Source organism: Eubalaena glacialis, chromosome 7 (assembly GCF_028564815.1).
Source record: "Eubalaena glacialis isolate mEubGla1 chromosome 7, mEubGla1.1.hap2.+ XY, whole genome shotgun sequence".
Lineage (NCBI taxonomy): Eukaryota > Metazoa > Chordata > Mammalia > Artiodactyla > Balaenidae > Eubalaena > Eubalaena glacialis.
This window is the reverse complement of record NC_083722.1, coordinates 91108562-91135847: the sequence shown is the minus strand read 5'-3', so window position 1 is coordinate 91135847 and position 27286 is coordinate 91108562. Positions and strand designations below refer to the sequence as shown.

Below are 27286 nucleotides of genomic sequence, written 5' to 3'. Positions count from 1 at the left end.
ATGAGACATTTGAAAAAAAATGAACTTACTCTTGTGGTCTTGATTTTATTGCCTGTAGCGCACATCCATCCGGAATTATCAGGGAGTGTCTTACACTCTTCTCCTTCTAGACAAGGTTCCATCTCACACCACCATTTCCCAATCACTATGGAGGCTGTGCAAAGACAGGAAACAAATGTGTATGCAATTCATCCAAACAACCTGGGCATGAGGCTGAGTTCTTCTACAGATGTTAATGCTCTTTGAAACACATTAGGTCCTTTTTAACCTTTCATGATTGGCTAAGAATGCTCTACTAAGAAGAATGAGGTTTTAACTTAAACATCTTAAAATGCAAATACAATTATGCCATCTGGTTTCATCAAGCTACATTTTGTCCACAATCTCCTTGTATGATGAAAACATACAGAATGGGGACATTTACTTTTTGGAGGAAATTTTGTGTTAAGTTTGTAGATCAAAGACCTGGCACTTTCTTTTCAGTGAAAGGAACAAAAGGGCTAACTGTTCTTCAGAATGACTAATTGAGCTATTGTTTTCAGAAAGGCCAGTTTATTCACCCAGCATGAGGGTTTATCTCCCACCCTACAGCTTTTGAGATATCAAAGGCTTACCAAAAAAGGAAAAATGAATTGACCAAAAGTATAAAAGAAAACCTGCAAAATTAAAACCAACAGTCATAATAAATGAAACTGTTTACAGTCAAAAGTATATTTGATATGAGCTGTGGTTTCCTTTCAATAGGTTTAAGGTGATATGAGTGGAACTTTCAAAACTTGACCCTCTGATAAAGTAGCCCTATTTTTCAGGGTGATATTGAGGATGACCACATTAGGAAGCTGGCAATGAATTTAGTGGATGGATTTATAGCACAGTTTTTTGGATAATGAGATTTTATAAAACTGGAGACTAGATTCGCTCAGTACAAATCAAGCAGCTCCACATCTTAATATCCTGAGTGAAAATGTTTTCTGCACGAGCATTGGTCATTTCTGAAGCTGCTCAAGGCATTAGTTTTTTTTTTTACAAATCCACCTGGGCATTTTCCTGCAAAATCCTTAAAATGTCTGTGAGTGTTTCTTCTGTGATACTTTCCACATGGCTGTCTTTACACTGGACTGAAACTCTAGGTCTTTATCTAAAAAAAAATTTGTCGCTTCCCAACCCCTCACATTTCCACCTTGTCTCCATCATGACGTTTAATTCTCACAACAACAAAGAACCCACATGACATTTCTTAATGTCACAGAAGATTAATCTTAAAATGAAATGGAGTCCATGCCACAGGGAAGCAGGAGCACGTTAAAATTCTCTATCCACCCAGCATTCACTAGAGGGATTAGATTGCTACCTTAGAAGCAGAATGGTTTAAACGTCCAGACATCTACCTGCATTTAGGTTCCCCCTTCTACACTTTTCTTATTTCAGACTTCCCCTCCTTTAGAATACAGTCTTCCTCAAACTTTCCTTTGAATAAAAATTACTCTGCAGGATTATATATGCAAAATCATGTCTACTCTACTATACAGTCAATTTAAGGATTTTTTTCAAGGGTAACTTTGCCTGTATGTGATGCATGCCTTACATATGGACCAGACCAAATCGCCTAAGATGCAACTACACTGGATAGGGCAAGCAGAGGAAGTAAAATCTTGCACATAGTTCTATCCTTATGCAGGACAATGTGATAATTTTGGTAAAACACAGACTAATAACAGAAAACACGAATCCTTCACAGGGTCCAAAATGATTATGAACGTTTTGCATGATTTTCTTTTTAACAACAGGTCTCAGCATCAGGGTATGGAGGAGAAGAAGAAGCTAGTCAGGAGTTAAGAGGCCTTATTTGTGTGAATTAATAGGTGACAATACTAAATAGAGAAGCATATATTTTGACAGCAAGAAAAACATATGTAGCCTTGAAGGGGGAAAAAAAAACAAATGGCAAAGCTTCCAGTAACGTCAGATACAAGTCAGTGTTTGGCAGTGTTTATTGAGAGCCTTCAATCTGAGGCTCCCTTCCGGCTAGAGCTCAGTCACAAACAGGCCAATCACATTTGCCATGCTTGTCCCCTTAAAGCCCACCTAATATTTCAATATTGCTGCCCTGCATCTTGACCATCACGAATGGACACTCTCTGATCTTAGCTCTGAGGGGAAACTGCCTTTCCCAGTGGTCTTTGATTTAGAATTTGTCCCTCTTTTTTCACAGGGGCACACAAATAATGAACAACCACTGGTAAGGTCAGACATTAGTATCTTTGCCTCTTTCTAAAGGACCCTGTTCCATCTTCTTTTGGCTGCTCTGCCCTCTCACAGCTGACTTACTTTGTTGCAAGCTAACAAAGCAGTTTCTCCTCTTTCTCTCAAGCATTAATATCTCCTAAATGACAATGTAGACAGTAGGAAAAAGAATACATCTCAAAACCCAAGTATGACTTTTAATTCAAGTTTATAGAGACCACTGGCTTGGAGGGGAAGAGAAAAAGCTTTCTAAGAATGAAAATGTCCCAGACTTGCCTACGGTCTCTAAAAATTCATGTTACAGTTGCCCCTCCTAAATAGAGTTTGATGACTTGGCACTACTCTCTGGCTTATTAGAATCTAGTTCATTTTTCCAGGGTTGCTTTTCTAAAGATGCTATTAGACCTATTTTGTTTCTGCTTTGTGCATTCCACAGTCATCTTAATATATATTATTTTATGGCCTAGGTCAAACTATAGTCCCTCATCCTAGTTTTTTCATGAACTCATATTTCCTGAAATATCTTTAAAAATATTCACAAAGAAAGGATTTAAAAATTGCCTCCTCTTCTCCCAATTTGGAAGCTACTGAAAACCTTCTGATTATTGGACAAGGAGTGATCAATTAGATTTAATAAAATAAGCTAATACTAATGCTATTTAGTTGTTTTTAAATAATATTTTTCTTACAGAGATAATTATAATGATAAAACCGTAAATAAAAATCATTCTAAAATAGCTTGAATTATAGTGGTCAGTTCAATAATAAAAATGATAACTGACATTTCTGAATGCTTCTTATGTGTCTCTGTGTTAGGTACTTTTAAATGTATTATCTCAGTCTTCAAAGCAACCCTATGAAGTAGATATTATTATGAACCCATTTTTTTTTAGATTAAAAAAACTAAAGCCCATAACGGTTAAGTAACTTTCCCAAGCTTACACAGGTAGGAAGTTCAGAAATTAACGCAAGAATCCAGGCCTGAACAAGAGAGGCCGCGACAGTGAGAGGCCCGGGCACCGCAATGAAGAGTGGCCTCCGTTCGCCGCAACTAGAGAGAGCCCTCGCACAGAAACGAAGACCCAACACAGCTAAAAATAAATAAATAAATTTATTAAAGAAAAAAAAAAAAAAGAATCCAGGCCCGCTTAACCACAAAATCCATGTTTTCCATCACGATAGTGTTAACTCATTCTAGTTTTGTATTCAAAATTCATAGGTCTCCAAAAAAACATGTATTGCCTGCTGAGTGGATGAATGAATTCTCTCTGCTCTATTTTTAAAATTTTATTCTATTTGATTTATTTTATTATTTTTGGCTGCCTTGGTTCTTCGTTGCTGCGTGCAGGCTTTCTCTAGTTGCACCGAGCCGGGGCTACTCTTCGTTGCGGTGCGCGTGCTTCTCATTGCGGTGGCTTCTCTTGTTGCGGAGCACGGGCTCTAGGCACACGGGCTTCAGTAGTTGTAGCTCGCGGGCTCTAGAGCACAGGCTCAGTAGTTGTGGTGCATGGGCTTAGTTGCTCCGCGGCATGTGGGATCCTCACGGACCAGGGCTCCAACCCATGTCGACTGCGTTGGCAGGCGGACTCCCAACCACTGCGCCACCAGGGAATCCCTGCTCTATTATTATTGGAAATAAATTTCATATCAACACAAACACTTGCATAAAACAAAAAAATTCAGTTTCTTTGTAAGTAAGTACAGTTTCTTTCTAAGTAAAATTAACTTAAAAAATAATTTGGGCAAGGGACAGCTGATTACACTTGTTTCTTCTTAGTCTCAGCTACACATTGCTTGATTTCATTAGTTGTAGCATTTTAATAGAAATTCCCACTAGTGAACACTTTCTGAATCCATGAGAAACTTATGAGGTAGATGCTAACTGCTCTAAGAACTTTTATCACTTAGAAGAACTGAATTAATTAAATATCAGCTGCAAAATCTAACTCTGTCTCATCTGTGGTGATTATGAAAAAGGGTCTTAAAAGTCCCTTTTAACCCTGGGGTTCTGGGATTCTCTCTATGAATGTGCCATGTTCAGAAAAATATCTGATCTTCAACTTTTTCAAGAATGTTCATCTTTCCTTGAGATATTCTTAAAATCACTAAGGCCACTTTAATCATGAATCTTGATTTCGCCCTTATACCAGGTCATATTGCTGTCAAGCAGAAGAGAGACTGTAAAAGGAGAGTCAATCCATCTTTCAGTGATAAATCATAAATGGAGCAGAAATCTTGTTTTTTTTTTTTTTCTCCCCCCTTTGGTTGTTGCCATTCACTTTGAGGAATTTTCCCACGGAAATAGAAAAAGATATAGTAAGCAATGGCTTAATAAACATAGAAATAAACATCATATTGTCTAAGAACTGCGGTCCCCTTTTTATCATTTCAGCAGATAACATTTGAGTTGCAGTTCAGCAAATGTTTACTGGGTACTTTGCACAGTCAAAGCACTACCTGATTTACTGACAGCGATAAAATAATGAACATGACATAGTCCCTGCCCTCAGAGCCTACAATTTGGCTCAGGGTTTCTCAATAGAGGCACTATTGGCATTTTGGCATGAATTACGGTAGAGAGATAAAATGAACAAAAAGCGCTCCTCCAGTAGTAAATACATTAATATACTAGAAGAGCAAATTCACAATCGGGAGTAGGAAAAGAGGAACTCTTAATAAGATTGTAGAAGTTTCTGAAAGCAAGATGCTTGGGCTTAAAATTTTTTTTTTCATTTATTTTTTTTTTTAAGGAAAGTTAAGTCATTGAAGATTCTAGATTCTGTAAGCAAAGGGAGGACATGTTATAGGGATAGTTGGGGAAGATGAATTTGGCAGTGGTGTGCAAGATGCAAGAAGGAAGAAGCAAGCACCTGAAATGCCAGATAATCCCTACTGCATTCAAACAGAGAAGTGATAGGTCTTGATTTTTGGATGCCTGCTCTGGAATTGTGAAGCAGGGCAGAGCTGAACGTGATGTTAGGAACAACTGAGGAAACACTGTTGCCAGTATCTCACCCATATTAGCTGTAACCCTAACCACACTGGACTCTAATTATTAGCTTATTAGCTCATGTGCCTGCCTACTCACTAGGTAGTGAACTTCTTGAGGGCACAGATCATATTGCATTCATCTTTGAATGGCATAGAGTAGCTCGAGACAGGTTTGCCAATTTTAAATGAATGAATGAAAAATGAAACAAAAAGAGAAAGAAAAAAAAAATAGTGCCTATATCAAAGGATTGTGAGGGTCACATGAGAAAATCCATCCCAAGCACTTAGCAGAGTGTCTGGCATTCAGCAAATGTTTAATAAATATTAGCTATTACTATCATCATCAGCATCATCATTTTTATTACTCAAAAGAATGAAATCATTCCCAAAGAGAAAAGGCAATTCTTCACAAAGTTAGCGAGTACACCATTGTTTTTCGATATTATGCCAAACTCTCAGCTTGCTTCTATGACTTATGAGAGTTTGAGCATAAATTAAATGATTGAACATATGATTGCATTCATGTTCCCAGAAGTAGGTTATAAGTACATCAATCAAGACAAATTTCCAGGCTCATTTTTGTGCAACCTGTCATGCAATTTAAAGCAATGGCTGGAACTCCATTAGAGGAATGGGACAGCTCTCCAGCTTCCCTTTTTGCACAGGCTGTTGGAACAGCTGTTCCGATGCTCTTCTTCACAAGACCTGCAGCGACTCCCTGTGTGTGACTGTCTTTATCAAAGCAAACAGAAAATTAAAGGCATTGAATAACATTGCCTATAGACATTCCAAACTCCCTCTTTCCTGTGAGCTCACATTTAAGGATTGGATCCAGTTTGGAGGGATTAGGGAATGGTTAAGACTCTAAACTCTTGGGTATGTAATAGAGGGACCCAGGTTTGAACCTTAACTCCATCACTTACTGGTAGAGTGGCTTCAGAAAGTTCTTTGGTTCAAGTCTCAGGTTCCTGAGTTATAAATGGAGTTAATAAAAATCATAACTGGTTATTGTGAATTTTAGATGAAATAAGATACTTAGCATAATACCTAATAAATGTTATACTCAACACATGGAAATTACTACTGTTATTTATCCATATGTCCTCTATCCATCTATGTACGCATTCATGCAATTAGCTTTAGAGACAGTGAGTGCCTTTTTTTTTTTCTTAAATGGAAGTTTATCCTACTTCTGGGATGCATATATTTGCTTTTTACTGATTAGACTGTACTTCTTGGTAGGATCTATAATATATTTTGGAGACATACATAGAATTAATAGTTGATGATAGGATTCATTAGCACTACTTCTCTTCTACAAATTCTATTCTCGTGCTTTTCAAACTGAGGCAATTTATCTTGGTGAGGCTGGAAGTGAGGATGTGGATTGTGAAACGGGCAGTACTTAAAGACAGAAGATAAGTGTGGTATAATTTCCTTGAGTGACAGTTTTCCTTGAAGGTATTTGAAGACAAAAGTTATATTTTATTCATTCAAAAGCTATTCATTAACTACTGTGCTGGACATAAAAGAGACACAGTTCCTACCCTAAAGTGGCATACAATCTCTTGTGGGAGAGAAACACTGCATGTAATGATGGGATAATGAGGAGGTAATTTAACCACCAAGTAATCAACCAAAGTGTTTTCATATTAAAGCAAATAAGATATTTATTATGAGGTAAAAGGCTAACTTCACATGAATTTTAAGATAAAACACAAAACAAAGAAATCTTTTACTTGTCATGGGCAGTCTTATCAGAATGCAGGGGTACATTTCCTACTGCTTTGAAAAAAAGCTGTCTGCTTGGTGAGAGAGAATGTTCAGATTTTTTGCCAACTTGAGGGAACACTCCTAATCCCTGCCAACAATAATATTCCTCTTCGTGGTCTGGACACCAGGGCTGGAGTTTCTGGCTTATTTTGCACTTTCAATACATGATAACTCTATTCATGCATCCACTTATACTTCAAACACTGGATGTTGGTCTTGCTTTCCCTAAATTGATGGTTTTATTTTAGAATTAAATTCAGCTATATTTTTTTGCGTTTGTGTAGGTACGTAATTTAAAATATACAGTTAAGAAGCAACACAAAGAATCATGGTTATTAGACAAATTTCCTACTGTACATCCCTTGTATTCTCAAATTTAACATTCTATGTTAAAGACGAACCCTGAAGTTTACAGTAGATAGTAAGTGTAATTTTGTTAGGACAAAAACATTTTGATGTTCTTATTTTTGCCTACCGTAGAAAACTTTACATTTTTCCTCCCCAATTTTAAAAGTAATATATATTCTTTTCTAAAATTCAAAGCATACGGATAATTAGAAAAAGGAAAATAAACACAATTGCATTAGGCGGAGGTAAATTGCTACATTTGAGTATGTTTTTCCTAGACTTTCTCTATGATTATTCCTTACATAGTATCCAGAGTGATCTTTTAAAATGCAAATGATTTCCTATCAGTCATCTCTTAAAACTCTCCAACAGTTTCCATCACTTAGAATAAATTCTAAACTCTTTACAATTGGCCTACAGAGACCCACGTTACTTGGTCCCGCCTACTTCTTCAACCATGTCTTCCACCATCCCCACTTCCACCCCCCTCCCCCCATTTTGTTCCAATCTCTCTGGCCCTCTAGCTCTTCTGCAAACCTGGAAATCTCTTTTATGATTTGGCTACCCCTCTGTCTGGGCTGTGTTCTCCCAGAACTGACATTAACCAGGCCTCAATTCAATTGTTTGTTCTCTGAGCGGCCTTATCTAAACTAATTCACACCCGCTTACCCTGCCACTTTCCCCTCACGTTCGGCTTTGATTTTCTTCATAGCACATGCTACTACCAAATTCACAGAACGTATTTTGTTGGCCTGGATATTTGCCTTTTCCTCCCACTTGATGGTAAGCTCCATGAAAGTTTGGACTTTATATTTCCAGATGGCTAGAACAGTGCCACACATAGTAGATGATCACTATATATATTTAAAATGGTTGAATAAATGTATATACATAAATAATATAAATTTTTTTGAAAAAAGTAAGATCACACCACATATACTGTTTTCTACCCTTCTTTAAAACCTAAACACTGAATCATAAACATTTTTCCATGTCTATTAATAAATGAAATGCATCATTATTTTACTGCCTGCATAATATTCCATAGGAGGGCTGCACCTTAATTAATTTAACTAATCTCCTACTGTTAGAAATTTGGGTTGTCTTTCTTTGGGGTTGGTTGGCTGATTGCTATTAAAAAGGATGCTTATATGAACAACCTTGCACACATATCTTTGAAAATGCATTTATTTCCCCAGAATGAATTCCAAGGAGTGGAATTTCTGAGCCAAAGGGTAAAAAAAGTTTGGTACTTGTGATATATATCATCAATATGTCCTCCAGAAAATTTGTACAAACTGGTATTTCCCACCCAATGTACCCATTTCTCTGTACAGCTTCACCAACATTGTTAGCATTCTTAATGATTTCAGTGAAATATGGATTTTGTTTGTTTTTTGGGGGGTGCAGAAACATGTAGCTTAACTGGCGAACCCAGCTAACTGCCAGCCTTCATGTTCCAACTTGACTTTCAAAAGAGTGACCTACTATAGTAATAAGGCCTCAATTTCTTTGTGAATAATTCCTTCTCAAAGAATCCAGCTGAGAGGGCTGTCACAGAACAAAGAGAGAATAGGGAGGTCAGGCATAGTGAAGGCTCTAAGCCAAAAGCAAAACCAAAAACACTACATTGGAGTCCTTAGTGTGCACTGATATTTCTTGGAGGTCCCCAGTGGATGGAATGTGCCTACTGCACATAGATCTCTCAGGTTTAACCAACGCAGTGTGGCGAATCTTGCTATTTCAGAATAGCATTGTGCATTTATGTCTGTCCTTCTGGAATTCTGTGTCCCTGTGCATATACTTCTGTTTGATCCAGTTACATTCATGGCAACAAAATGGGGAAGGGGTTAACCTAGATGTGGGTGTAGAGAAGAACTCCAAAATGGTTCTACATTTTAAATCAAAAAGAATATCAGATTTAAAAATGATATTTACAAGCAACTTTCAAGCCACTTGTACATCTATGTAGCTTTTGGGTGCTAGCTCTCTGTGTTCTTACCATGTGATAAATGGTTCCTGGGAGGAATATATTTGTATACCAGCATTTTCTCAATTTGAAAAAGTACTTTATTAGGTTATTATTAGGTTCTATAATATAGTTTTTTTCTAGAATGGCTACAGATTTACCAGAATCAAATAATGTTGGTTAAGTACCCTTTTTTCTTTTCCCAGGTAAGGTAATCACCTTTATAGTTATTGATACATTAAAATATCACTTTGGTTGATTCCGTTTTGCAAGAAATCCCCAATATTAAATTATTCCCAGAAAATTCTTGGCATCAAGTTCCTTTGCAAAACCAGTACTCTCAATCTTGGCAGTAATGGGAAAGTTGTACACTGATTGTAAGGTCTTTCATTTTAATTTCATTCCCACTAGAGAAGATTGATATATATAAAATTTAAATAGAAAACACACTTCAGATGCCAGCAGTGAAAAAGACTTTGTCAGCCTAATGAAAAGGTATCAATTTTCTCGATTTTATTCAATAAATTGTGAGTCATTTTCTAAATGGATTAGATTAAAGGAAAGTTCAAACTCCCAGTGAGATGCTCTTGGCGCTGATGGAGACTTCAGACAAGGGAGATAGAACAGGGCACACAAAACCTCTTAGGCCTCTTCAGATCTATACAAATTGAGGGCAAGTTAGGAGAGAAGTATCTCTAACCCTGAACTCACCTATTGCCTTAGAAGCCAAATCCTGGAGAATTGAACGGGAAACATTGTTTCTCTTATTTTTTTAGGATGACATGCATGGCTGATTGAATTATAACTGAGAACATGGAAATTTTGGGAGGAGTGAGGCTTAGAGGAAGAGGCTGTGTCACTCAGTGCTTTATATGCCTGTCTCACAGATCCTTGATAAAATAAGACAAAAACACGCTACAATGCTATTATGTTCACACAGTCTCTGAGGAAGACTTTGATGCCTTCTGATTTATTATAGTTAATTTAACTTCAGAAAACATAACCCAACTTTCATGTGAGGATGAAAGGTGTAAACCTTGATCATGGAGCACTCCTGAATCTAGTTTTATTTGTGTGTACATGTTTGAAAGGGCAAGATAATTTGATAATTGGTTATTTTTGTAATTTGGCAAGAACCGCCCAATATCTTTGTGGCACATGCCTTCACTCACCAATCCCTTGAGGAATGGAAAATAACAATCGGTGCTTTATTTTCTCTTACACAACGCCATACAACTAGCACGGTTATTTTGGTGGAATTGTTGGGATGGTTTGGAAAAGCTCAGCTTTATTTATCAGAAAATATCTATAGACTATCTGCTCTATGCTTAGCATCCCTTAACATAGGCAGTCTGAGTGACATAAAAGCATGTCAAAGCTTTCACATGAGTTTTAAAGTAGATGAGCAAATGAGAGATGATATCAGGTCCTTATTTGTTAAACACTTCATTTCTAAAATATCAAACAACTTTATTATTTTTTTATAAATTTATTTATTTATTTATTTTTGGCCGCATTGGGTCTTCATTACTGTGTGCGGGCTTTTCTCTAGTTGCGGTGAGCGGGGGCTACTCTTCGTTGTGGTGCACTGGCTTCTCATTGAGGTGGCTTCTCTTGTTGAGGAGCACAGGCTCCAGGCACGCGGGCTTCAGTAGTTGTGGCACGCGGGCTTACTTGCTCCACGGCATGTGAGATTTTCCCAGACCAGGGCTCGAACCCGTGTGCCCTGCATTGGCAGGCAGATTCTTAACCACTGCGCCACCAGGGAAGTCCCCAAAACAACTTTATTTAAACAACCAGAATGAGCTTTTAGAAACTGCCAACATACATGGGAAAATTCACAATATTGGCACTTCGCTACTTATCATGTTCATGTCGATGATGGTACTAGGAAAGCGAGAAAATCAAAGAAAGCCAGGAATATAAATGTGGCAATGTTTTTGATGAATCCAGCTGCAAAAAGTTCAGAATCATAGTTCTACTGCCTCAAGCCACATCTCCCCTACTCTTCTTGTTAAACTGAAAAACTCGAAGTTTAGCTAAATTGGAAGCAGGATGTAATGCATTCCCAAAGTTCAACAGCAAAACCTAGAAACTAGAACAGTAAGTCCCAGTCTGAGAGCTAAGGATCTCTGAAGGAGGCAGGGAGGACTGTGGTTTCCAGGGTGGTTTGAAAAGCTTTCTTGACTAGCAGTAGTGATTTAGTAATTCTGATTCATTTTTACGTTTTGTATTTACCTTCTCTTTATGTCAGGTGATACTAACTTTTCATTTTCTGATTGTAGAAACGGCTGCACATTCTTCTTCTCCCTCTGTGCCCACCCCTTTGAAATGTGACTTTACCTCTCCTCCCATCAGGAAGTGGAGTCTATTTCCCCAGTCCTGCTATCTGGGCTTGGCCATGTGCTTCGTCGGGCTAATTAGAAGTTAGCAAACACGACACAAGAAGAAGCTTGAAAGTACTTTTGCTTGGGGCTTGCTGCGCTTTGGAACCCTGAGCTGACCATGATGAAACGTCATGTAGAGCAGAGAGTAGCTACCCAATCTGATGCCCTCCTGGACTAATTAGCCTGCCAACCATCAGACATGTAGCTGAGCCCATCCTATACTCCAGCTCTACAAAGTTCACTGCTAGCCTGCTCCTTAATCCCCCCACTTCCGGTCTTGAATATTTATACAACAGCTGCAACTTCAGTGGCTATCATGAAGGAAAGTTCAGGAAAACTGTTGCAATGCTGGCACTTATGTCATTAAATCGATGTCAACAACCCAAACCTCTGGACTTCTTGTTATCCAAGAAAAATCAATTCCTATTACTCAAGCTATTACAGTCGGGCATTCTATTACTTACCACGTAACACAACCCTAAGTAAAACTGAAGGTATTCGATAAATATTTGTGGACTCACTGAATGAATGAATCCAGATATTTGTACGAAGGCCATATCACTGCCATTTCTATCCACTTAGTACTAAATATTCACAATGGTCAAAGACTGATTTTTTTTTGGCATTCAAATTCAGAAACTCAGTTGACCTATAGACAGTCCTGAGAGTGGCTTTCTGTCCTCATTATGTGTGTCTCCAATTTGCATGCACAATCAGACCTTCCTTCACAACTCACCAGATGCAGAAGATACAGAACTGGCATAGCTGTATGTAAATTAGGCATTTTCCCAGAGAATTTCAGTGTCAGTGGTAATGTTGAATTTTCTTAATTACAATCCAGATATGCTCACAATGGAGTAATACTAACTGTTATGGTCTAGAGAAGCTAAATTCAATTTTACTAAACTATTAAGATTCATTTGGATGTACAATTTGGGCAAGAGGAGGAGCACATACAGAAATTGCTCTCATGGTGAAGTATTTTCTGAGGCTTGCTGGAGCAAAGAAAGAAATCGGGAGAAGACTGAAAACCAGCCATCAAAAGAGAAAGAGAAAGAGAGCAACTAAAGCAAAGGCTTCTAATATTTATTTATTGTTGATTTAAAATCATTTTCTGTTCTACCCACGGTAGGCTGAAATGTATCTCTACCTGAGTCCAAGCCACTGGGACAGAGTTGGAACATTTTTTTGAATTGATGTGATTTGGGGAGAAGGCAGGTCTGAAGAAATTTTTTTTTCTTATGTTCTGAGTTTTTAAGTTGGCTCTAGCTCAAGTACCAAGCTCGAAAACCATTTTCATTCCAATTTCTGAGATGACATCTTTTCTCAAAGAAAAAACAATCACGGGCGCAACATGGCATAACATGAAATTTTGAGTCAAGGTGTACTGCCTTTGTGTTATAGCATTTTGTTGGGTCATAAGAGCCCCTTTCTATAAGAAGGATTCTATCAAAATTACCTCCTTTCAATTATGAATCTTATTATGCAATCTTTCTTGAATAATGTCGCCCCTCAATTGAGAAAGGTAAAGCACACACAGTATGTAAATCCACAAAACACACGCAGCCTAAGATCACTTCTGAAATGCATCAGGCTATGTAGTGCAGTGGATACAAAACTATGAGGCAATCATCAGGAATCTTCTAATTGGCCCTGTTCTATTGTGTAGTTTAGACCAAGAAGCGCAACATCTTGAAACATATAGACACATGTATCAACTCATTATTTGGGAGTTGAGAAGAATTATTGACATTTTAGAGAGAAGGAAATTGAAGCAAAGGGAGGTTACATAACTTGCCCGAGCTCACACAGCTAGTAAGGGGCAGAACTGTGAATCAGCCGAAGCAACTTTCTCCAGAGCTGGTTAAAGGTTTGGGAAAGTGATGTCTAAGATAAAAGTGAAAGTATGAAGAGTAATTTGCAAAGTAATCAAAGTAGAGATGGGTAATTTCAGTGGCGATAAAGCTGTGCACAACCCAGAAGTGTGAGCTAGAATGCTGTACTCTGGGAACTACTGGTGATTCAGCGTGTCTGGAGCAAAAATGCATGTGTGTTTGTGAGTGAGCGAGGGAAGGTGAGGCTGGGTGCGTTTTAGGTACTGAGGAATTTGATCAAGGTCTTCTTAAGTAAGTCGGCTTTACAAAAATGCTAATACTGTGGCAAATCAAAGATGCCGTGAGGATAATGGAAAGGATCACTTTTGATCCGGAGCAAGCTCTCTCTCATCTTAGGTGATACTGTTTCTGTGTCAGATGAATTTCTTCTCCTGGGCCATGATTCCTCATTGGGAAAGTGCAATTTAGTAGATGGCACTGGGGATGAATTAATTCATTTGGCAGAAGCAAGCAGTCTGTCCTCACCAAATATTTCCTTCAGTTCAGATCTCCATCAGGGGTAGCCTGGAGGACGTCTGCTCAGAATCAGTATCACTCCTCCGATTGGAGGTCACGTGACCGCAGGCTTCCACATCTTCCCCTGCACCGAGGCTGTAAAACCAACTAGGGACCCTTGGTTTATAGACAAGGAGCCAGGGCAAAAGAAACTTCAGGAGGCCATGACCCAAGTAAAGAGCTCTACTTGAGTTTTAAGCCATAGGGTACCACTTCTAGGAATTCCCTCTTTTACTGAAATGAATTTATATAAAAAGGGAACTTTGTTTCCTTGCTCTAAGTGGTAAACTGGTATCATTTGTTCTAAGGGCAAAAATACAAGTATACCACCCCCACACGCATATACCAGTTTACTGCATCTAGTTGGATACTGCTGTCCTCCTAAACTGATGTCTTCAGTCTATTTTTAAAAAAATTGGCAACTAGTAAATTTTAGAGAGGTGTTAAAGACACAACAGTACCAAACTCTTCTCATTCAAGATATCACAGACAGATAAAAACTGAAAAAGAAGTACTAATTACTCTGTATTCATTGTTATTTAGTGCCATGTCTGTTATTACCTAAAATGATCTCATTTATCACCAGTGGTATGACCCCTGCACACTGAACACAATGAAACAATCTCTCTCTGCCTCTCAGTCTCTCCATCTCTTTTATTGCCTCTTCTAGTAGCAGGAGTGAGAAAGAGCTAATGCTGTCCTTAGATGCCTTACAATGTCCTGATTGCTTTCAATCCAAGACCACTGTTATTTAGATCACATTCAAGAACTAGACACATTAATGAGAGAAATGAATAAATGAAACTGTAAACTGTGAAAGAGCTGCAACATTAGTAGCTTAAGTTTTCAGCTGGCATTCACATTAAAAAATGTATCAACCCAGCCTAACATTTCTTGAAGGACAGCTCCATTTCAGTCCTGTCTCCATGATGAAAAGCGCCAGACTGGGAAGTCATCGGTCTGGTATTTTAAGACACATTTAATGGCTGAATTTGGAAGACAGCTTCCAGTACCTGAATGTCCAGGAAAAATATTAATCAATCAAGTTTTATTAGTGATGACCAATAAGAGAAAAAAGCTAAATTCAGCCCTAAAATTTCATTATTACAATGGGTTGAGTGACCTCCAATATTCCTTAAAAGACCGATGGTCTTGCATTCTGAGAGAAATGAATTTTGAAGATGAAATAGGAAATAGTATGTCACTGCAAAGATGCATAGAGGCACTCTCTCCCATGAACAGAGACCAACCTGTACCTGCTTTTATTGATCAAACTGAACAATGTGAATTGGATTTTGGGAAGAAGTGGCCAGTGTAGCCTGTGAACAATGCTTGGTTTCTACACATTTGAAACTCCCTAGGTTACTATATTCTCTGCCACTTTCAAAGGGGGTGCCAATTTCAAAAGAAGCTCACATCTACAGTTGAAGAGGTTTCATCGGGAAAGAAAGAGAAGGGGATAACATTTGTTGAGCAAATCTTAAATACCTTATACAGAGTATTTCTATTTCAGCTAATGCTCTCAGCAACCCTGGCAAGGCTATTATTACCCACATTTTACAGATAAGCAAAGTAAGGTTCAGATTTTAAGTAATTAGCACAACCTAATGGATAGCACAAGTTAGGGTATAAACTCAAGGCTTTTATGAGCCCTAACGTGTTATGTATTTTTTTTATTCCAGAATGCCTGTTGGAAGCACAGGTTTGGTGATGCCAACATCAATTTGTAACATAGCTGTTGTTTCCACATACCTAGCATTTATTTCCTTGTCTACTGGCAACAATACCCTAATTTTTCTTTGGGGAACTATTCTCCTCACCATGTTAGTCTGATGTTTCAGATGGAGATGACCCCTTGGAAACAGAGATGCACATGACCAGGCTTGTCCAATCAGATCACTCCATCTCTCTGTAGGTTAAAGACTGTTGCAAAAAAATTAGCTACTCCTCTCTTTGAGAAGTGAAGTATCATTGCCCTCCTGCTAAACCTGGGATGGCCCTAGTAACTTGCTTGACCAACCGAATGCAGCAGAAGTGATATTTGGTAGGTCATAAAAAGCCTTGTAGCTTCTACCCATGCTTCTTGGAATGCTCTCTCTGGGAGTCCTGAGCCATCTTGTTAGAAGTTCGACCACCCTGAGACTACCATGCGGGAAGGGGCATAGACACCATGTTGATAATCCCAGCTGAACCCATCCTTCCAGCCACCCACTTTATGCCAAGGTAAATGAGTCATTTTGGACCAGACCAGTCCGGTCTAGTCACCAGCCTAACACCATGCAGTGAGCTCTGCTAATGTCATGTGAAACAGAAGAAGCCATCTGCTGACACATCCAAATTACTGACTGATAAAATCGTAAGATGTAATAAAACATTATTGCTTTAAGCCACTAAGTTTTGGGGTTATGATGCAGCAGTAAAGATGGGAACAATCTCTTTGGCCACAGTGATTGGTTTGGAGATGGGCTGTGACCTGGGTCAACCAATGCCATTCATCTAGGAGTTTTGCTAATTCTATCGGGAAAAAGATAACTCTGTTTTCATTGTTAGGTGGTGATCTGGTAAGATACAAAACTGGGGCTACTGGTAGCATTTTTATTACTACTGGAGCACAGCTTATTTGAGACTGAGGCCAATAGGGAAGAAACAGTAGAAGGATGGAGAGAGAGGGAGTGATGTCTGAAAACAGTCATAACCTTGGCCTTTTATTTCATAGGAAAATAAACTTTTTATTTAAATCAACTGAATTTTGTTTCTTCCCACTGAAGAAGTTTCCACCAAGAAAAGCTATATTAATGGGAAAAGGTGAAATGATAAAGAAAGATTGCAAACGAGGAAATGAAGGACCTCTTTGTATATATATTTGTATACATGTGCATATTCAAAGTTAATATCAAGGCACAGTTTCAAAGGTGGAGGCATACTAAAAAAAAAAGGCAAACTTAAGTACATATCTAAAAATAATTTGCCAGGCCTATATAGGAGGGCTTTCACTTCAGAGGCCATTCTGATCTTTCCAATTGTACTTCTAGACAGAAAAGTACAGATACATAGTTTGGTCAAAAGTTATTTGGGGACACAAAAATAAACTCAAAATGGATTAAAGATCTAAGTGTAAGACCTAACACTACAAAACTCTTAGAGGAAAACATAAGAAAAACATTCTTTGACATAAATCACAGCAAGATCTTTTTTGACCCACCTCCTAGAGTAATGAAAATAAAAACAAAAATAAACAAATGGGACCTAATTAAACTTAAAAGCTTTTGTGCAGCAAAGGAAACCATAAGCAAGACAAAATGACAACCCTCAGAATGGGAGAAAATGTTTGCAAACAAAGCAACTGACAAAGGATTAATCTCCAAAATATACAAACAGCTCAGACAGCTCAATATCAAAAAAACAAACAACCCAATCGAAAAATGGGTGGAAGACCTAAATAGACATTTCTCCAAAGAAGACATACAGATGGCCAAGAGGCACATGAAAAGATGCTGAACATCACTAATTATTAGAGAAATACAAATCAAAACTACAATGAGGTGTTACCTCACACCGGTCAGAATGGCCATCATCAAAAAAATCTGCAAACAATAAATGCTGGCGAGGGTGTGGAGAAAAGAGAACCCTCTTGCACTGTTGGTGGGAATGTAAATTGATACAGCCACTATGGAGAACAGTATGGAGGTTCCTTAAAAAACTAAAAATAGAACTACCATACGACCCAGCAATCCCACTACTGGGATATTATGGAAAACCATGATTCAAAAAGAGTCATGTACCAAAATGTTCATTGCAGCTCTATTTACAATAGCCAGGACATGGAAGCAACCTAAATGTCCATCGACAGATGAATGGATAAAGAAGATGTGGCACATATATACAATGGAATATTACTCTGCCATAAAAAGGAACAATATTGGATCATTTGTAGAGATGTGGATGGACCTGGAGTCTGTCATACAGAGTGAAGTAAGTCAGAAAGAGAAAAATATTGTATATTAAATGCATATATGTGGAATCAAGAAAAATGGTACAGATGAACCTATTTGCAGGGCAGGAATACAGACACAGATGTACAGAATGGACGGGTGGACACAGGGTGGGAGGGGAGGGTGGGATGAACTGGGAGATTAGGTCTGACATATATACACTACCATGTGTAAAACAGATACCTAGTGGGAACCTGCTCTATAGCACAGGGAGCTCAGCTTCGTGCTCTGTGATGACCTAGATGGATGGGATGGGCGGGGGGTGTGGGAGGGAGGTCCAAGAGGGAGAGGATATATGTATACGTACAGCTGATTCACTTCATTGTACAGCAGAAACTAACACAATATTGTAAAGCAATTATAAACAAGCACAATAGTATGATTGTTAATACCGTTAGCTTATGTCTCAGTGGGCAAGTTAGTTTGATGACCTGAGATATATTTTCCTGACCTGTAAAATGGGAATAATACCTGTCCTGCTTTCTTCATAGAATTTTTAATTAAATTAGTTAGTGCTTTTGGAGGCAACTGGAAACAGAGAAGTAAAGCTATGTTTAGAGCTCACAGTTTGGGGGAACTTATTTGGCTACACCAGTCTTTATGAAACAGGAAGTGATGTGTGTCAGCAGGAAAGACAGGTCTGACTCTTGAAGCTGATGCTAGAAATATCCCGTGCCATTACTGTCAAATATGGTAGCCACTGGCCACATGTGACTATTTAGATGTAAATCAATGAAAATTTAATCTCTCAATTGCACTAGGCACATTTCAAGGGCTTAAGAGCCGTACATGGCTTTGGCTACCATGTCGGACAGTGCAGAATAGAATATTTCCATCAGTCCAGAAAGTTCTGTTGGACAGCAGCGGTCTAGTATACCTGACATTCCCTCTGCCCAGCATGTATTAGCTATCACCTGCCATGAGCCCACCTACTCCATCACTAGCAGCACCCCCTCCACGCCTAAAGGAGCTCTGATCTCTACACCTTTTTCATGTCTTATGCTCACCACTCTTGTGGAGGCACTTGTGGAGCCATGTAAAGTGGACTGAAATCCTAAGAAGACCTGGTTTCTGATCCCACATCTAATACTGATGTAGGTGACAACTTCAGCCAATCAGGTTATGTTATTAAGCCTCAGATTCCCACCTGTAAAGCGGGTATAATACTCACTTTGCACAGTTGTTGAAACTGCATGAGAGAACGCAGGTGCTTTGAAAAAATGTACAAAGGTCAAGATTAACAAAGCTCTTAAGAAGTTAAATTTTTTTTCTCACGAGGAATTGGTCAAGATCTAATTTTATAGTTAATGTAGCAACACAGTCAAGATCATTTGCTCGGACACCACATAAAATAATTATTTACTTATTTTTAATTTGCTTTAAATCCCATTTTAGTCACTTACTAGTTGTATAATCTTGGACAAATTTTTAAGCACTTTTAACCCCATGTTCCTCATAAAACTGAAGGCAAGAACCCACCTGATACTGATGCTGTGCTGATTAAGTGAGATAACATGATTTTAGAATTGTAACTGGCACACAGAATGGACTAAAAACTATCAGCTAACCCTTCTGGCCCTGGATGCCCCGCGGGCCATTTCATGGCTTTCAATCAATACAGAGGCAAAACGGCTATAGGAGTGTATCTGGACTTCTGACGGTGGGTAAAGAAAATTACAGAGAGCTAATGATACTAGTGTCTAATTTTTTTAAAAGTACATTTTCTTAAGCTAGTTGCTCGTGCTTAATGCTGATAAAATAGTCTCTACTTCTAAAAGTTAATGAATGATTTAAAAAAAATTTAGCTTACTGAATGAAGTATAGTTGATTTACAATGTTGTGTTAAGTTCTGCTGTACGGCAAAGTGACTCAGTTATACATATATATTCTTTTTCATATTCTTTTCCATTATGGTTTATCCCAGGATATTGAATATAGTTCCCAGTGCTATATAGTAGGACCTTGTTGTTTATCCGTTCTATATGTAATAGTTTGCGTCTGCTAACCCCAAACTCCCAGTCCTTCCCTCCCCCATCTCCCCTCCCCCTTGGTAACCACAAGTCTGTTCTCTACGTCTGTGAGTCTGTTTCTGTTTCGTAGATACGTTTATTTGTGTCACAGTTTAGATTCCACATATACGTGCTTTCATATGGTATTTGTCTTTCTCTATCTGGCTTGCTTCACTTAGTGTGATAATCTCTAGGACCATCCATGTTGCTACAAATGGCATTATTTCTATGAGTGATGTTTTTTAAAGAGTAAGTTTTTTTGGAAGTCCCTCATTTCTATACTGTGGGAAATAAATCTCTGTCCACTATATGATGAAAAAAACAGAGTGAACTTTGTAAACAAATTGACAGGTCACGTGCTCTGTGGCAGCATGTGAGTGGTTGAAAATTTAACTGGAGTCAGAGAGGTCCAGGTTTACATAACCTGGATTAAGTTATATGACTTCTGTAAACCTTGGTGTCCTCTTTCATCAAACAGGGATAATCATAGTGTTCCTACCTCATAGAGTTGAGTAATTATATGTTAAACAGTTAATATAGAAGGAATTTAGAAGAAGTCTTGTCGTATGTAAGTGCAATGTATGTTATTAATGATGATGCTGATGGTCACCATCATCATTTATATTACCCAGAACCATTCCTGGTTTATAACAAGTGCTCAATTAAATATTGGATATCACTTACTATTATCTACCGTAATTCTAAAATGATATATTTGGTTTTAATTTGAATAAGTAAACTATACTGAGAGTTATAATAAAGACAGACAAATGATTTTAGTAAATTAAGTTTATCTATGGTAACTAATACCACCAGGAAAAAGTCAAAAGATTGTGAATCTGGGGAATATTAATCTGTACTTAAATAATAATATTCTTGTAAAATTTGAAACTATGTATTCGTTTTACCATATAATTCTTAATATCTATTTTCTTAGAGTAATTAAGAGAGTCCTTAGAATCATTATACAGGATGAAAACTCATGATATTTACCCAGATCACACCCCACTGCCTCTGTTCAATTAATTTAGACTTTATTGTTTTGATATAAGAAAAATGTTTACCTTTTCTAGTGTATTTCTTAATCAAGTTCTAGAAGGACTAAGTAATTTCAACTTGTCTTAGAAACCTAGCGAAACTATGAAGATAATTACATTAATAACATTTATGGCAACTGCATTTGCTAATAGCATTATTTTCACATTTGTTTTCATACCTATTACTTCATGTTTAAATTCATCATAGCAAGAGGCTGAGCCTTATTTCCATATTTATTACTACCCAGATATTTATACTATATGTTTATTTATAAAACAGCAATGGGTGTAATCTTGAATGTGCAAAGCAAATGAAATATGATTGCCAAAGATCTACTGAGTCTTTTCCCCTTTTAGGGGCAAGGAAATAGCTAGCAGATTGGAGAGATGCATTTGCATTTGAGTCTTCTTAATATACGCTCTGAAAAATCAATATGATAGATACCCGACCTTCCTCCTGTTCTTCTGAATAAGCAAGAACACACTGAAATCAAAAGGTATAAAATCTGAAGGATTGCAATGAGCTGATTGACATCAGTGAGCAAATTTCTATTTACCTGGTAGCCACAGAAGTATAACAACTTGCCTATTTCTTCCCTTTACTCTTTTGTAGAGCTCAATAAATCTGTCACTTTCCTGAATTTTTATTTTTGCTTTATTCATGTTTTCTCTTTACTATGCAAAATGATACAGTGGAAAGAACATTGACTTGGGTGTCAAAATTCCCCACTGTAAGTCTACACTCTGTTGGTAATTAACTCTGTCACCTTTTCTGACCTACTCGATACTTTTGAATCTCCATTTCTTTATCCTAAGAAGTGAGTGAACTCTAAATTTTAGATGCAGTATAAAATTTGGTAATATCACATGGATAGTTAGGAGTAGACATGCCCTGAGACACGTAAGTGGGACATGCAATGGTGCATGTAGTCAACCATGGGTGGTTCTCTGGGTTAATGAGGAAGCAGGTTACTTTTCAGGAGACAGGAAGATTAAATCGTGCTTCCTGTAGCTCAAGGTGGTATGACTGGGCCAGAATTTTCTCTTCAGAATTCTCCACTTTCTGAGTGGAAGGAAAAATATCAAAAAGGGCTATGTACATGCGTGTCTGTGTTTCAGTGTGTGTGTGTGTGTGTGTGTGTGTGTGTGTGTTACCAGGCAAAGTGCTAAGCACTGGGGATACAGGGATGGCCAAAGCACTGTCCCTTTTCTTCCCTTGAGTTCCTCCAAGTCTAGTGGGGGGAGAATCAAGTTGCGGAGCAATCGCAGTTTAGTGTATTAAGTTCTACAGAAGCGTAGAACTGCTGCACAGGTGAAGGGCACCAGACTCAGCCTTGGAGAGTGATTAAGGAAGATTTCCATTAGGAGATAGTGATGCAAAGGAGGAAAGGAAGGGGCACTGGAGGCAGAGGGACCACCTTTGCAAATGTCTGAACATGAGAGGAAGCACGGAGCAAGGAGGTGGGGACAGATCATTTAGGATCCCCTAAGGCATGATAATGGCAGTGGACTTTATCCTGACATGATAGGGACTCAAAGTTACATATAATGTGCATCTTTTCCACTTGAGTCCAGAAAGGATATAAACTAGTTGTAATAGCCCTCTGGAGCCAGGTGCCTCAGCAAAATGGGTCTAGTTCCTTTCAGTCTCATTTTATTCTCCCTTTCAAGACCCTATTTCCTTGTGATGTATCTTCCATCTTTTGCCTTCTGGGGAGTGTCCACATTCTGGGGACCTCTCTTTGATTTTCCTTGTAGAGTTCTCTGTCATTTTCTGAAAGGAACTGAACCAAGAAAATACTCTCACATGATAATGGCTGATAAGACTAGATAGGTTACCTTTTCAAAGGGCTTTGGGTTTTTAAAACAATTAGGATAATAAGCGATTTAAAAAAAAATGTCTCCCATTTTTCATGGTCTCTACTAGTCCTTGTCCGTAGCGTATCTAATTTTTCCATGACTTAAATTGAAATTCAGGTAATTCTATGAATCTTTTTCTGTTCACATAAAACTAGGAATATTTGTCATTTTGTTTTGCTAATGGCTTAAACCAGCAGAAGAGTGGAATGTGGAATTTCAGGAGAGAGGCCTATAAGGAAGATATACCTGCACAGGACCACAAGAGAAATCTGGCCAGTGTCCTTCAATTAAGTCCACAACTTCTTTTCCCACTACCTTTGTAAAGGGTAGAATGGATATGACATGAACTCTAGCAAGGCCACGTATACTGATGACATCTCACTGATTAACTTGTGTTCTCTATTTTCCTGTGGGACCATATAACACAGACTTCCCCTTGGGCTGCCCAGGTAATTTGTTTGTGACAAACACAAGAGTGGATATAAAGTGCCTAGCACTTATTGCCATAGGAATATGTATTTCTGATTCATTTGTACTATAGCTGATTTTGATTCAAATGAACAGATATATTTCGGTCATTTCTAAAGGGCATTTTCAGGATCATTTCATCTGGCAAATTCATTGAAATGGTCATCGTTAGGTACTAAGAGCAACCTACAAAATTAACTTCTATGAAAAAAAATTTAAAATATACAACATATTCTCAATGCAAGAGGCGTTATTTTACCCTGAAATATTAGGCATAAACGAACCAATCAGACCACAACCAAATACAGATCAGTGGAGCTCAGTATTGCCCTGATTATGCCCACATAGGGTTTATACCAGCTATCAGGTGGTGGAAACTAGCGTGGAGAGTAAACTGATACAGCATCTTTGCTATACATGTGGTGCGTGTGTGACACACCTTAAGGTGACCACTGATGATCCACTTCTTAGTATAATCCCTTCTGCTTGAGTGTGGCCATGACCTGTGACTCGGTTTTAAGAAATAGAATATGGCCAAAGGGGTGGGTATGCCACTCCTATAACTATGCTTCATTATATAAGACTCCATCTTGGCCGACTGGAGAGAGACATTCTCTTCCTGGCATTAAAGAAGCAAGTCACCATGGTGTGAACTGCCTATGGATCTGCCATGTGGTAGGGAACTTCAAGCAGCTCCTAGTACATGAGAGTTACTTCCATGTGGCATCCAGTGAGAAGCTAAGGTTCTCTGTCAGGCAGCTGCAAGGAAATAAATCCTGTCAATAGCCTGAATAAGCTTGGAAGTGGATTCTTCCTTAGTTGAGCCTCCTGCTGAGAACACAGCCCAGTTGGCACTTTGATTGAGCCTGGTAAGACACTGAGCAGAAGATCCAGCTTAGCCATGCCTGAACTCCTGACATAAACGAACTCTGAGTTAATAAACGTGTGTTAAGTTGATAGATTTGTAATTTGTTATGCAGAAATAGAAAAATAACATGACGGAGATGAATTTAAAATGCAGCTCTTGAACTTGGAAAATGTGATTATAAGGTTATTATAAAGTTGTTAGTGTGATTATAAGGTGATGGGTTAAGGTTATACCAAAATGTCAGGGAAGGTGAGAGAACTTGTTAAAAGACAAAGCAGAAGATGGAAGAATACAGCTTGCATCATGTATAACTTTCTCCCTGATAGAGGTTCTTTCCTTTTCATGTTTGCTAAACAATTTTAAATACTAGAAATTTTGGTTGAACACTTGAAAGGATTAAACTGAGTTTTTCTCTGCAGTTATCTCATTTTCCACTGAGGCATCGTCCAAAACCTTGTCACTGTTTGGGTAGAGACGTTTACTGCCCTGACTCTGCTCTCTCACATCCAGAGGAGGTGGCTCTCCCATGTTTCAGGAAACATACTTTGACCTTCGGTGTCTGCTTAACAGAATGTCACACTTCTTACCTTCTATCTGCAGCAAAATGCACTCTGTTCTTACCATTCCACACAACCCACTCATTATGCAATCTGACAGCCTTTTCTTGTAACCTTTGTTTTTAAGTAGATAGGCTCAGTTTTGGCAGGAGTAATGTTTATTTCTTGATCATATTTTGATCCTTTAAGGGATTGTGGTACACCTGTGTACCACAGCACAAGGTTGAAAGCACTATCCCTTGGCCTTGCTACCTTTGGAGACACTTTTACTTTTACTGGTCTTTGACATTTTGGTTGATAAAGATGGGGGAGAATTTAAAGCTCATGAGCGTAAATGTTAGGAGGTTAGATGGTAAATTTGTAGTAAAGGGATAAGAAAACTTTTGGTAACCACCATTCAGATGTGGTAGAGGATTTACCTTTTCTTTTAAACAGACAGTCGGATGTGAGGACTCTGATATATGGTGACATGAGAGGGACAGCGGCAGGTCTGAATGCACTTGTGTGGACCAGGTGAAACTAATCAAGTCAGCTGAAAGTCTCAATGGCAGACACTGTAGGACAATGTGGCTGTCATGCTTGGATGCTCGTTACAATGCTAGTTAAGATGCTCCAGGAGCACAACCTGAGTCCAGGGAGGTCCTTCCCAGTACAGAAGCAGAAAAACATATACTGCCTGCTCTGTGGACAGTTTGCGCTTAGAGCAACTCAGCTTAGGATGGTAGCAAAGGAGCCCTGCTAGTTTTCAGAACGAAGGCCTAGCAAGCAGTTTCTCTCAGGTCAACCTAGTGAGCTGGGCAAGGGAAGCTTGGATGTATAGGAAAGATCCTTATGGGAAACTGCATACGGCAGACAAAGAGGATATACAAACTCCATGGCTGGAAAGATTTACCCTTTGCTTTTTATTTGGTTGTACATAAATGAGACTAAAATGTGGTTATTCATCTTTTCCTTGTCCCTTCACTACAAATTTATGCTTTAAATATAGAACCCTCAAAAAAGAAAGCAGTCAATTAAGGATGCATTACCATTCAGTTTGCTGTGCATTGGATTAATTGTTTTCTGTGATTATCAAGTTTATCCAGACTATACGATGATGGCATAATGATGATGATGATGACCATGGCTGTCATGGTGGTCAATATCATCATCAACTGTTTACTTAATCCTTCTTTCTGCACTGAGCATTTAGTCCAAATCCAAAAACAAATCCATCAGTGCTGTTTCACTGGCTTCCTTTCCAAAATATGTATTATCAGAAAATGAGGCCTCTTTCTGGGGATATGCACACATATTAGCTTTTTGCCAGAAAGGCCTCCTTAGCAGGAATGATTTTTTTTAAAAAAATTATTAAGGTACAATTCACATCACCAAAACATACCATTTTAGCCATTTTAAAGTATGCAATTCAGTGGATTTTAGGGAATTCAAAATGTACAACTCTCACCACTATAAAGTTCAAGAACATTTTCATGATCCCAAAAGGAAACCTGGTACCCATTAAGCATCCCTCCCCATGCCCCTCTCATCACAGCCCCAGACAATCACTAGGCTTCTTCTGTCACTCAGGATTTGCCTGTTCTGGATACTTCATAGAAAAGGAATAATACAGTATGTGGCCTTATACATATGGCTCTTTCAAAACAATTTCAAAGTTCATTCATGCTTTCAAAGCTCATCCATGTTGCGGCATATATAGTATCTTATTTCTTTTATGGCTGAATAATATTCTATTCTATGGCTATATCACATTCTGTTTATCTATTCATACATTGAGGGACATTTGGGTTATTTCTACCTTCTGGCTATTATGAGTAATGCTACTAGGAGCACTTGTGTAAGGAATTTGATTTGAATATATATCTTCAGTTTTGGGGGTCTTAGAATGATTTTAGGGTTTGGTTCTGAGTCTTTGGATGTGGTCAAGACCAGTTTTGGCAACACCATAGTTTTTTGCATGTTATATTTCTAAGAGCATCAAGAAGGAGCTGTCTGACTTGGCAGAATGACGGTAGCAGATGAAAGTGTGTATGAAGGAGTCAGGGAGGGAGAAACGTACAGAAAAAAGGAGCCTGGGCCTCTCTGAAGAAATATAATTTCTCATAATCTGCTATGTTGGTAGTGTTTGAGACTGTATCTACTTGCCTATGACTGTTAGTCTGACTGTCTATATTTATCTGTGTTTCCAGGAATATGTCCTGTTTCCATTCAGTTGCTCAGTGTTTAGTAATCCACCAACTGTGGGAAATAATTAAGACCAATGATTACAAATCAGGATATTTGGGCGCTGTAGCCAAGATGCCATTAACAACTATTTTGTGTTTGATGACAGTCTTTGTTTCTGTGTGTTCTAAAGCACAAGAAAACCCACAATTTATTTTCTTAGCAGACAA

The 27286-nt window shown here is 38.3% G+C and overlaps 1 protein-coding gene across 1 annotated transcript in view; it reads right to left on the bottom strand.

Moving 5' to 3' along the window:
• The window catches only part of TAFA1 (TAFA chemokine like family member 1), a 617163-nt gene that overhangs the window by 5753 nt on the left and 584124 nt on the right, over positions 1-27286 (bottom strand). The window contains exon 4 of the mRNA XM_061195514.1: positions 30-154. Coding sequence (XP_061051497.1) covers positions 30-154 — 125 coding nt within the window. The remainder of the gene's footprint in view (positions 1-29; positions 155-27286) is intronic.